The sequence below is a fragment of the Schistocerca nitens genome, chromosome 1 (genome assembly GCF_023898315.1).
Source record: "Schistocerca nitens isolate TAMUIC-IGC-003100 chromosome 1, iqSchNite1.1, whole genome shotgun sequence".
Classification (NCBI taxonomy): domain Eukaryota; kingdom Metazoa; phylum Arthropoda; class Insecta; order Orthoptera; family Acrididae; genus Schistocerca; species Schistocerca nitens.
In genome coordinates, this window is record NC_064614.1 from 1,216,522,410 (window position 1) to 1,216,535,803 (window position 13,394).

Below are 13,394 nucleotides of genomic sequence, written 5' to 3' on the forward strand. Positions count from 1 at the left end.
TTGCTGTTGGTGATTTAGGAAAACTGCTGTTATTTCTAGACCTGTATGTTTTGGCAGGTATTTGAGACCTACTCCTGTGAATTGTGTGTACCCTATGTTAGCAACTCAGTAATATTGCTTGGTAATGCAATCTTCTAGGATAACACAGGGACATCCACCACTTTGTTACTTACTTTAGGGGTCAGTTTATTGATTCATCCTCAGTAACTAGCCAAAGCAAACCAGTCAGTCAGTCAGTCAGTAAGTGGGAGTCTCTAAATGGCAGTTGTCAGTGCGAGATGTGTGGTGTGATTGATTCTGATTGGTATTGGTGATGTGGTATCGTGGACAGGCATAATTTTAATTTTATGAAAGAAGCTCCATAATTACATGGATGGTTAATAGCTTTATTATTTGAGATATTTTCACAATGCTTTGCACACACATACAAAAACTCAAAAAGTTTTTTTAGGCATTCACAAATGTTTGAATGAGGCTGACAAGCCTTTCCATCTTCATATGTCTTATTCTTAGTTGTGAGGCATCACAACTTGCTTTGCATCAAAACCACTTCAGTCAGCATCTTTCACAATTCTGTGGAAATAGATTAAGTCAAATGATTTCTTTGTAGCCCTAGAAGCTAAACAGGGTACACATTTTGTACCATATCATGTGTACTACATTCTCTGTCCCCTGATGGAGGGATGGGTGTAGTGTTCTATCTGACTAGTGTTCAGACAAATTAAGCAATCAAGCGCCACCTGTGAGTGTCATGTAAAGCTATACAGCTCTGAAACACATGAAAATAATATTTTTTTATTTTTTCAGTAGCATGTGACTGATTAAAATAGACTTGTTTCATTTTACACTGGAATGTAATACAAATTTATATAGCAGAAAAAAACAGATGTTAGAGTTTTTTAAACATTTGAGGAATCTGTAATTAAGTTGCTGCACATGCCAATGATTAAATTTGTTATTATGCTCTGGCAAAGACAGAGAGACAGACAGTCAGTCAGTAAGTGGGAGTCTCTAAATGGCAGTTGTCAGTGCGAGATGTGTGGTGTGATTGATTCTGATTGGTATTGGTGATGTGGTATTGTGGACAGGCATAATTTTAATTTTATGAAAGAAGCTCCATAATTACATGGATGGTTAATAGCTAGTGTCTTATTAATTATACTATGATAAAACAACAAAAACAATCAATTTTTGACAAAATAATGTAATTGGGTAGATAAAAAAATCCACTCACCAAGTGGCGGCAGAACATGCATATAAAAGTAGGTTATAATGAGGCAAGCTTTTGGAGCCAGTGGCTTCCTCTTCAGGCAGAAAGGTTGAAGGGGAAGAAAGTGAGGTGAAGGAAAAGGACTGGAGAAGTCTAGGAAAAGGGGTAGATTTTGGGAAAGTCATCCAGAACTGCAAGTCAGGAGAGACTTACCAGACAGGATGAAAAGGAAAGACTGATTACTGGGGATTGCGCCAGATGAGATTTGAAAATCTGAGAGCTTAAAGTTGGAAAACAGGGTAATATGCAAGACAGAGATTACTGCTTAAATGTCATGCATGAGTTAAGAAGAATGGAAAGCTAAGTACATTTTATGTAACAGAGGTGGAAGGGGGCAGCATAAAATAGACAGTTAAGAAAATGGAAAATGTAGAAACCTAAAATGGAGTGAAGAGAGCAGTAGTTACTGTGAAGAAATGCTGAGACAGAAGAAATTTACATAAATTAAGGCCTGATGGATGGCGAGAACAAAGGACATGTTGTAGTGCTCGTTCACACCTGAGGAGTTCTGAGAAACTGGTGTCTGGGGGAAGAATCTAGATGGTGCTTGTGCTGAAACAGGCATCAAGGTCATGATTTTCATGTTGTAGAGCATGCTCTGCAACAGGATATTTCATGTTGCCATCTGCATGTTGCCTCTGCCTATGCCCATTCATCCTAACTGATAATTTGGTGGTAGTCATGCTGGTGTCTCACTTTCAGCACTAAACCTGCTTTTGATCATGCTGCTTTGGTGAAGGACCTACTTTTATTTACACATAATGTCAACTGGAAATATCATTTTGCAACCCAATCCCAAAACCTGTCCAGCAGCAAAGCTGACACTGAACTCCGCCTTGAACAATTCTGACCACGATCCCAATTTGATCCACCACAACTACCTCAAAATCATCTCTTACAAGCCTTCAAAGAATTTCTCACATCCAGCATTGCTTCACAGCCCTTCCTCACATCCCTACAACGTAACCCTAACCTGTCCTCTGCAGAAATCCCAGCTCTATGTTCCCTAAAAGCTGATGACTCCACCATTATCCTCCCATCAGACAAAGAATCTACCACTGTGGTGTTAGACCAAAAGGAGTATGTTTGTGAAGGTCTATGCCAGCTGTCTGACACCTCTACATACAGCATCTGCCATCAAGATTCCATTCCTGTGATTGAACTGACCTGCAGTCCCTCCTTAAAACCTTAGGCCCCTCAAAAGGACTAACACCTCAGTCCATAGAACTTCTAACCCCACCCAAACCACACACCCCCACCTTTGTTTCGCCTTCTTCCTAAGATCCACAAACCAAATAATCCTGGCCATCCTGTAGTTGCTGGCTCAAAGCACCCACTCGACATATATCTACCTTATTGATCAGCACCTGCAACCCATAGTACAAAGTCTTCCCTCCTATATCAAAGATTCCAATCATTTCCTAGATCATATGAAATTCATGCCCCCCTCCCTCTCCCATCATGCACCTTGCTTGTCACCATTGATGCCACCACCTCCCACATACGTCATATGTCTGCTGCTGAACATTACCTCAGTCAGCACCCACCTGATACCAAACCTACGATATCCTTCCTACTCACCTTAATCAACTGTATAATTACAAACAGCTTCTTCACCTTTGAGGGGTATATGTACAAACAGATCAGGGGTATAGCCATGGGAACCAAGATGGCTCCTTCCTATGCCAACCTTTTCATGGGTCACTGGGAGGGGGTTCCAGGGATCCATAAGTCTTCAGCCCATGATTTGGTTTAGATACATTGATGACATCTTTACCATATGGACCCATGGTTTGGCTGACCAGTTAAAATTCCTGGAATCTCTGAATACTTTTTCCCAATTAAATTTCACAAGGTCCTATTCTGAATCCCATGCCACTATCCTTGATGTTGATCTCATCCTCACAGAAGGCCAGCTACAAATATTACTACTACTGTCCACATTAAATCTGCTAATAAACAACAGTACTTACATTTTGACAGTTGCCATCCTTTCCATGCCCAACGTTCTCTCCCCTACAGCATTGGCATTCAAGGCAAATGTACAGGGTTATTACAAATGATTGAAGTGATTTCACAGCTCTACAAGAACTTTATTATTTGAGATATTTTCACAATGCTTTGCACACACATACAAAAACTCAAAAAGTTTTTTTAGGCATTCACAAATGTTCAATATGTGCCCCTTTAGTGATTCGGCAGACATCAAGCCGATAATCAAGTTCCTCCCACACTCGGCGCAGCATGTCCCCATCAATGAGTTCGAAAGAATCGTTGATGTGAGCTCGCAGTTCTGGCACGTTTCTCAGTAGAGGAGGTTTAAACACTGAATCTTTCACATAACCCCACAGAAAGAAATCGCATGGGGTTAAGTAGGGAGAGTGTGGAGGCCATGACACGAATTGCTGATCATGATCTCCACCACGACCGATCCATCGGTTTTCCAATCTCCTGTTTAAGAAATGCCGAACATCATGATGGAAGTGCGGTGGAGCACCATACTGTTGAAAGATGTAGTCGGCGCTGTCGGTCTCCAGTTGTGGCATGAGCCAATTTTCCAGCATGTCCAGATACACATGTCCTGTAACGTTTTTTTCGCAGAAGAAAAAGGGGCCGTAAACTTTAAACCGTGAGATTGCACAAAACACGTTAACTTTTGGTGAATTGCAAATTTGCTGCACGAATGCGTGAGGATTCTGTACCGCCCAGATTCGCACATCGTGTCTGTTCACTTCACCATTAAGAAAAAATGTTGCTTCATCACTGAAAACAAGTTTCGCACTGAACGCATCCTCTTCCATGATCTGTTGCAACCGCGCCGAAAATTCAAAGCGTTTGACTTTGTCATCGGGTGTCAGGGCTTGTAGCAATTGTAAATGGTAAGGCTTCTGCTTTAGCCTTTTCCGTAAGATTTTCCAAACCGTCGGCTGTGGTACGTTTAGCTCCCTGCTTGCTTTATTCGTCGACTTCCGCGGGCTACGCGTGAAACTTGCCCGCATGCGTTCAACTGTTTCTTCGCTCACTGCAGGCCGACCCGTTGATTTCCCCTTACAGAGGCATCCAGAAGCTTGAAACTGCGCATACCATCACCGAATGGAGTTAGCAGTTGGTGGATCTTTGTTGAACTTCGTCCTGAAGTGTCGTTGCACTGTTATGACTGACTGATGTGAGTGCATTTCAAGCACGACATACTCTTTCTCGGCTCCTGTCGCCATTTTGTCTCACTGCGCTCTCGAGTGCTTTGGCGGTAGAAACCTGAAGTGCGGCTTCAGCCGAATAAAACTTTATGAGTTTTTCTTTGTATCTGTAGTGTGTCGCGACCATATGTCAATGAATGGAGCTACAGTGAATTTATGAAATCGCTTCAATCATTTGTAATAGCCCTGTATTTGCTTGGATGCAGATTCTTTACAGCAATACACGACCATTCTCACCTCAGCCTTCACTGGACATAATTACCCCACCAGACTAATCCAAAAGCAAATTTCCTGGGCCATCACATCTAATCCTGGTACTACTGATCCCTCCAAAAACAACTTTGGAGCACACCACTGGTCACTCAGTATTATCCTGGTCTGGAATGTATAACATTATATAGGCATTACTACCACCAAATTATCAGTGAGGATGAATGGGCATAGGCAGTGGGTGTATACTGGCAACATGAAATACCTTATTGAAGAGCATGCTCTACAACATGACAATCATGACCTCAGTGCCTGTTTCACCCCATGTGCCATCTGAATTCTTCCCTGACACCAGTTTCTCAGAACTCTGGAGGTGGGAAGTAGTGCTACAACATGTCCTTGGTTCTCACCACCCACCAGGCCTTAATTTACGTAAATTCCTTCTGTCTCAGCATTTCTTCACAGTAACTACTGCTCTCTTCACTCCATTTTAGTTTTCTACATTTTTCATTTTCTTAACCGTCTATTTTTGGCTGCCCGCCTCCCACCTCTGTCACGTAGAATGAACTTAGCTTTTCATTCTTACTAACTCATGCACTATGTTTAAGCAGTAATTTCTGTCTTGCATATTACCCTGTCTTCCATCTTTAAGCTCTCAGGTTTTGAAATCTCATCTGGTGCAGTCCCCAACAATCAGTCTTTCCTTCTCATTCTATCTGATAAGTCTCCCCCGATCTGCAGTTCTGGATGACTTTCCCAAAATCTACCCCTTTTTCCAGACCTCTCCAGTTCTTTTCCTTTACCCCTCTTCCTTCCCTTTCAACTCCTCTACCTGAGGAAGGAGTCAATGGCTTCAAAAGCTTGCCTAGTTATAACCTTATTTTATGTGTTTGTTCTGCTGCTGCTTAGTGAGTAGATCTTTTATCTATCCAATTACATTACTTGTACTATGAGAGAGTTATGTGTCATAGTGTCTTACAGGTGTCATTGTGAACACTGGAACTGCACTGAACTGCACAGAGACTGAGTAACATATTGTAAATCCAGCTATATCTTTGAATTTTGTTTTGTCTACAAATGAATAAATTATCAAAATGCACCATTCATTCAGATTGTTCTTTTAAGTAGTTGACTCCTCCCATTTTCCTCTATAATTTTACAGAAAAAGAGAGTATGCAATGCATATTAAGATAAGAAAGCCCATCATAGGCTTTGTCATACTAGTAAAGAACCACTCATTGTTATAGATGTATCTTACTCAGCTGTAAAGACTGGATTATGAAGAAGGGATGGTATCTCAAAGTGGGGATATGGCTGATAGTTTTGGTATTGAGGAATACTTTCTACTCACACAAAACCCTGAAACCTTGTTCAGCTTAGCCTCATTGATGATATCTTCATGATCTGGATCTGTGGCAAAAACACTATCCACATTGCTCAACACTCTCACAACTGTCTATTTTCCTGGCCCTCTTTAGCTCGTTGATTAACTTCATCTTTTATGGATGTCAGTCCACACTACTCTGATGGCTACATATGAATCTTAAATACATCAAACCCACCAAGAATTAATAATTTTCAGTCTTTTTGTCCCTTTCTTCTTGAGTTGCAACAGATTACACTTGGTTTCTATTAACTACTATAAAGAGATCCAAAATTTTGGTTCTTTTCTTGCTTAAATATGTAACTTTTCTGCCACAAAATAACAAAAATTCCTTTTAAAATGTTATAAAGCTAGATTAAAAATATCTGCTCACCAACAGGCAGCAGGAGAAAATACATAAAAGATGTGGAAATGCATGAGCTTTCGTAGCCAGTGACAGTTTCTTCTGGAAAAAGGGATGAACAAAGAGGAAGAGAGATCAAACAAAAGGTCTGTGAGGTATAAGAAAGGGGAAGAGTTATAGAAAACTTTTCGAGAACTCTGAATCTGGGGAAATTTCCTGGATGTGATGAGGACAAGCTGATTGTTGGCAAACCTTTTACTTCATCCATGTTCCTTTCCCTTCAGCCCTTCTGGCAGAAGGTGGAGCTATTGACTCTGGCTGCTCATTGTTCACACATCTTCATGCATTTTCCCCTGCTGCCACTTGGTGGATACATTTTTTATCTATCTACTTCATATTTTTCAAATGCTCATTCTTTTCATTAAAATCAATTTACATCAAGAAAAATTAACTGCTTACTAAACAAATGTTCTTGTAGTGCACATAAAGCAGTACTGACTATTTCTTTGTATTAAAAAAGAGAAAAAATCTTAAACTGAATTTTTGAAGCTATGAGAACAGACATAGAATGTTACTTACTTGCTTTGCTCCATTAAACATACCTGAAGATTTTCTGGTGGTCCTAATAAACTGTCAAGGTTATTGCTGATGACAAAATGTGTCTCAAGTCCATATGACAGTGCTGCTGGTTTAGCACTATGCTGAAAATTTACAGGAATAGACAACCTTACAGGTGATACTTGAGGTATGCAGTCACCGGCAGCATTTGGTGTGTACTGAAGCCCAGGAGCAGCAACACATGCCACAAGACTGGCTGTGTAGTTTCCAGAGTAATCCTGTCAGTGTGCATAAGGGTTGCTTGAAAAATAAATTCTACTTGAATGTTTACTATACATAAAGGGAGAGAGCAATCGAAGCAGTAAACACAAAATGTTCATTAGTAAAATATTTCTTAATTAAATGGTCAATGATGCAGAACTATAAGAGCTGTAGATGACCAATAAAAAGCTCATATCTGTGAAAAACTATACAACTATACATAAAAATTAAAAAAAATTGAAATGACTATATGATTCTAGTACCCAGTCTTTGTATTTTACCTGGAGACTGTAATCACTAGTTGCCCTCCAAGACTGCACTGGATTGTTCCATGTTGCCTGTGACCATATGAGATGCAGTGACATGTTGGTAAGTAGTCCATGTGGAGGGTAAACAGTGGATCTCACATGAGGGGCTCCTCTGTGAGATGTCACAAACCAGCCATGAAAGTGAGTAGTTGTTGTAAAATCCAGCAGCAACCGGCCATCTGAATCAGCAGCCACTCTCTTCAGCTGTGTATAATGAAATAAATTTGTTGTGTCTCAGAAATTTTAGAATAAAATTGAATCAATGATATAAAGCAAGTAATTTATCTTCAGCAAACATGCTTCAGCTCAAGAAAATGCATTAATAAATAAACTCTAAATTCATTTCAGGTTTAATAGCTTTTTTTAATTATGCACAAAATGTGAATATATACAGTGGATAATAATTTTTAATATTTCTGGTCTCCCAAAAATAATGAAATTTCAATGCTAATCCTTATTTTGTTTGGCTATTTCATCTCTGATGAAGTTTTGTGAGGTTTTCTTTGTGTTACTGAATGTGATGGTGATGAATTTTTTAGCCTTTTTTAGTAGTACTGTTTCATGTTTTTGCCCTAAAGTATTTTCATTCTGCCATTACTCCATTTCCACAAGATCCTGCATAATTATGTCATAAAAGAAGTTTTGAAAGTGTGACGTGTGATGTAATTTAGGGCCAGTTTTCAGAGATTATATTATTGCTTACATGTGAAAGGAATACTCCTACATAAACCCTTCCTGATATTAGAAATGGAGTATCATCAAAACTACACAGACTCAATTGCCCTCTTAACATTATACAAGCTCTTTTCAAGGCCTGTGACTTTCTGGGTGCATCCTACATAACTAGAGTCTTGCCACCATGGTGAAAAACAGTGTGTGTTGTGGTATCACTTCTAAACACAGGGTCAAACTGACAGACATCTCATTAATATTAAGAATGAACTGAGAGTGAGTGAGAATTGATTTTAACACCCATAAAAAGTTGCTACTTAATGTGCTACTGTTAAGCCTAGCCAATGTGATGAGAAATGTGCAAGCTTTCCTTCAAGAATGATGGATACAACTGATTCTACAACATGCAAACTTGTCTGGCGTATCACACATTGACCATATCTGGGACGCAGCTGGTTGCCAGTTATTCTTTGTGGTCATCCAACAACCACTGTTGATGTTATGTGGACTCCATTAAGCATCACACAGAGGGAAGTTTCTTGAAAAAAACATCCAATCCCTCTTTTATTTCATTTCACAGTACTCAGAGGTCTTAATTGCAGCATATGGGAGCTTCATATTGCGCTTAGTTTCTTAATTTCCTTGCATGTTTTTGGGTACTTGCATTGTTTAATTCATAAATTTCGGGCATGTTATAGTATTTGAGAGTTGTAGCATCGCGTTTTAGTACCTGAATAGTGTAAATTCACATAGTCATTTGTCTTCTGTTTTTGTTTTGAATGGCCAGTGTCGGTTGCTGTTGGATAAGCAACTGCCAGCAGCAAGTCGTATACTCCTAGCTCACTTATTTGTTACATAGTTTCGTATAGGAGGTGTAATTTCGAGTTTTAGTTACTGTAATCGAAAATTCAGGCAGATTGTAGCGCAGTCATTAGGCATTTGTACAGGTTAGTTCATACATTCTTTGTGTGTTTCCCTTGCGTTATCTAGGCATGGACTCGTGTTTCAGTAACTGTTGTTCAACATCGATTAGAATGGACAGGGACTGTGATTGCTGTGTTCGGATGAGGGCTGAGTTGGCATCCCTTCGCTCACAGCTACAGGTGGCGCTGACTTCGGTCGCGCAGCTTGAGGCTGTTGCCAATGGGCACCACTGTGGGGTGCCGGGCTTGGGTATCACGGGGATGTCAACCTCATTCCATCTGTCCCCAGATTGGTCTGCCACTGTGGTGCCCATTGGCAACAGCCTCAAGTTGCGCGACCGAAGTCAGCGCTGCCTGCTGTGGTTGCCCCGGTTGCTGCCTGCAGTGGTGCTGAGCTCTCGCCTGTGGTTGATCAGGAGGTCATTTCAAGGTGTGGCAGACAGAGAAAGATGTCCCCGGAGGCTGATCAGAAAGCCTCTCCGGTGCGTCTGACAAATAGGTTTCAGGTACTGTCTCTGGCTGAGCCAGATGCAGCTGCCTGCCCTGTTTCAGAGGATGATTCTCAGCCTTCAAGGTCCGGGCAATCGCAGAGGGTGGGCTTATTGGTAGTTGGGAGCTCCAATGTTAGGCGCGTAATGGGGCCCCTTAGGGATATGGCGGCTAAGGAGGGGAAGAAATCCAGTGTGCACTCCGTGTGCATTCCGGGTGGAGTCATTTCTGATGTGGAAAGGGTCCTTCCGGATGCCATGAAGAGCACAGGGTGCAGCCAGCTGAAGGTGGTGGCACATGTCGGCACTAATGACGTGTGTCGCTTTGGATCTGAGGAAATTCTGTCTGGATTCCAGCGGCTATCTGATTTGGTGAAGGTTGCCGGTCTTGCTTACAAGATGAAGGCAGAGCTCACCATCTGCAGCATCGTTGACAGAACCGACTGCGGACCTTTGGTGCAGAGACAGGTGGAGGGTCTGAATCAGAGGCTCAGATGGTTTTGTGACCGTGTTGGCTGCAGATTCCTTGACTTGCGCGATAGGGTGGTGGGGTTTTGGGTTCCGCTGAATAGGTCAGGAGTTCAGTACACTCAGCTGGTGGCTACACGAGTAGTGGAGGCCGTGTGGCATGGACTGGGCAGTTTTTTAGGTTAGAAGGCCTTGGGAAAGTATGGGGTGGGCTGCAATCTCAAAGGGTGCATGGCAAATACAGGACGTGCTTGGATCAAGGAACAGTCGGAATTGTAGTTGTAAATTGTTGTAGTTGTGCTGGGAAAGTCCCTGAGCTTTAAGCGCTAATAGAAAGCACAGAAGCTGAAATCATTATAGGTACAGAAAGCTGGCTAAAGCCTGAAATAAGTTTCGCAGAAATTTTTACAAAGTTTCAGACAGTGTTCAGAAAGATAGATTTGGCAGAATTGGTGGTGGAGTGTTTGTGTCTGTCAGTAGTGGTTTATCTTGTAGTGAAGTCAAAGTAGATGCTACGTGCGAATTGGTATGGGTGGAGGTTATACTTAACAGCCGAACTAAGTTAATAACTGGCTCCTTCTACTGACCCCCAGACTTTGATGATATAGTTGCTGAACAGTTCAGAAAAAATTGGAGTCTCATAACAAATAAATACCCCACTCATACGGTTATAGTTGGTGGGGACTTCAACCTTCCCTCGATATGTTGGCAAAAATACTTGTTCAAAACTGGTGGTAGGCAGAAAACATCTTCCGAGATTGTCCTAAATGCTTTCTCCGAAAATTATTTCAAGCAGTTAGTCCACAAACCCACGCGAATTGTAAATGGTTGCAAAAACGCACTTGACCTCTTAGCCACAAACAATCCAGAGCTAATAGAGAGCATCATGACTGATACAGGGATTAGTGATCACAAGGTCGTTGTGGCTAGGCTCAATACCGTTTCTTCCAAATCCACCAGAAACAAATGCAAAATAATTTTATTTAAAATAGCGGATAAAGTGTCACTAGAAGCCTTCCTAAGAGACAATCTCCATTCCTTCTGAACTGACTATGCAAATGTAGACGAGATGTGGCTCAAATTCAAAGATATAGTAGCAACAGCAATTGAGAGATTCATACCTCATAAATTGGTAAGAGATGGAACTGATCCCCCATGGTACATAAAACAGGTCCAAACACCGTTGCAGAGGCAACGGAAAAAGCATGCAAAGTTCAGAAGAACGCGAAATCCCGAAGATTGGCTAAAATTTACAGACGCGTGAAATTTGGCATGGGCTTCAATGCAAGATGCTTTTAATAGGTTCCACAACAAAACATTGTCTCAAAATTTGGTAGAAAATCCAAAGAAATTCTGGTCGTATGTAAAGTACACAAGCGGCAAGACGCAGTCAATACCTTCACTGCGCAGTGCCGATGGTATTGTTACCGACAACTGTGCCGCTAAAGCGGAGTTATTGAACGCAGTTTTCCAAAATTCCTTCACCAGGGAAGATGAATGGAATATTCCAGAATTTGAAACATGAACAGCTGCTAGCATGAGTTTCTTAGAAGTAGATACCTTAGGGGTTGCGAAGCAACTCAAATCGCTTGATACAGGCAAGTCTTCAGGTCCAGATTGTATACCGATTAGGTTCCTTTCAGATTATGCTGAAACAATAGCTCCCTACTTAGCAATCATATACAACCGCTCACTCACCGATAGATCTGTACCTACAGATTGGAAAACTGCACAGGTCGCACCAGTGTTTAACAAGGGTAGTAGGAGTAATCCATCGAACTACAGACCTATATCATTGACGTCGGTTTGCAGTAGGGTTTTGGAGCATATACTGTATTCAAACATTATGAATCACCTCAAAGGGAACGATCTATTGATACGTAATTAGCATGGTTTCAGAAAACATCATTCTTGTGCAACACAGCTAGCTCTTTATTCGCACAAAGTACTGGCCGCTATCGACAGGGGATCTCAAGTTGATTCTGTATTTCTAGATTTCCGGAAAGCATTTGACACCGTTCCTCACAAGAAACTTCTATCAAGCTGCAGGCCTATGGGGTATTGTCTCAGTTCTGCAACTGGAATCGTGATATCCTGTCAGGAAGATCGCAGTTCGTAGTAATAGACGGCAAATCATCAAGTAAAACTGAAGTGATATCAGGTGTTCCGCAGGGAAGCGTCCTGGGACCTCTGCTGTTCCTGATCTATATAAATGATCTGGGTGACAATCTGAGCAGTTCTCTTATGTTGCTCGCAGATGATGCTGTAATTTACCATCTAGTAAGGTCATCCGAAGACCAGTATCAGTTGCAAAGCGATTTAGAAAAGATTGCTGTATGGTGTGGCAGGTGGCAGTTGAATAACGAAAAGTGTGAGGTGATCCACATGAGTTCCAAAAGAAATCCGTTGCAATTCGATTACTCGATAAATAGTACAATTCTCAAGGCTGTCAATTCAACTAAGTACCTGGGTGTTAAAATTACAACCAACTTCAGTTGGAAAGACCACATAGATAATATTGTGGGGAAGGCGAGCCAAAGGTTGCGTTTCATTGGCAGGACACTTAGAAGATGCAACAAGTCCACTAAAGAGACAGCTTACACTACACTTGTTCGTCCTCTGTCAGAATATTTCTGCGCGGTGTGGGATCCTTACCAGGTGGGATTGACGGAGGACATCAAAAGGGTGCAAAAAAGGGCAGCTCATTTTTTATTATCATGTAATAGGGGAGAGAGTGTGGCAGATATGATACGCAAGTTGGGATGGAAGTCATTAAAGCAAAGACGTTTTTCGTCACGGCGAGATCTATTTACGAAATTTCATTCACCAACTTTCTCTTCCGAATGCGAAAATATTTTGTTGACCCCAACCTACATAGGTAGGAATGATCATGAAAATAAAATAAGAGAAATCAGAGCACGAACAGAATGGGAGAAATCAGAGCTCGAACAGAATGGTTTAGGTGTTCGTTTTTCCCGTGCGCTGTTCAGGAGTGGAATGGTAGGGAGATAGTATGATTGTGGTTCGATGAACCCTCTGCCAAGCACTTAAATGTGAATTGCAGGGTAATCATGTAGATGTAGATGTAGATGTAGACGTAGTTTTTAGAACCAGAGTTGATATACAGTTCTGTAAACCTAATAATTTGCATATGTAACATAATTGGATTGTTAAAGATCTACTCACAAAGTGGTGGCAGGAGAAAACACATAAAAGAAAGTTAAGGAAATGTGAAAGCTTTCAGATGAGGCATTTCATTTAGTGGAGCCTCCAACAATCAGTCTTTCTTTCTCATCCTGTCTGGTAAGTCTC

General features: G+C 41.3%; 1 protein-coding gene across 1 annotated transcript in view; it reads right to left on the reverse strand.

The window, feature by feature from the left end:
* Window positions 1-13,394, reverse strand: part of LOC126201327 (extracellular matrix organizing protein FRAS1-like) — a 422,703-nt gene that overhangs the window by 49,765 nt on the left and 359,544 nt on the right. The window contains exons 15-16 of the mRNA XM_049936776.1: window positions 7,505-7,735; window positions 7,007-7,240 (exon numbers count right to left, since the gene is read on the reverse strand). Coding sequence (XP_049792733.1) covers window positions 7,007-7,240; window positions 7,505-7,735 — 465 coding nt within the window. The remainder of the gene's footprint in view (window positions 1-7,006; window positions 7,241-7,504; window positions 7,736-13,394) is intronic.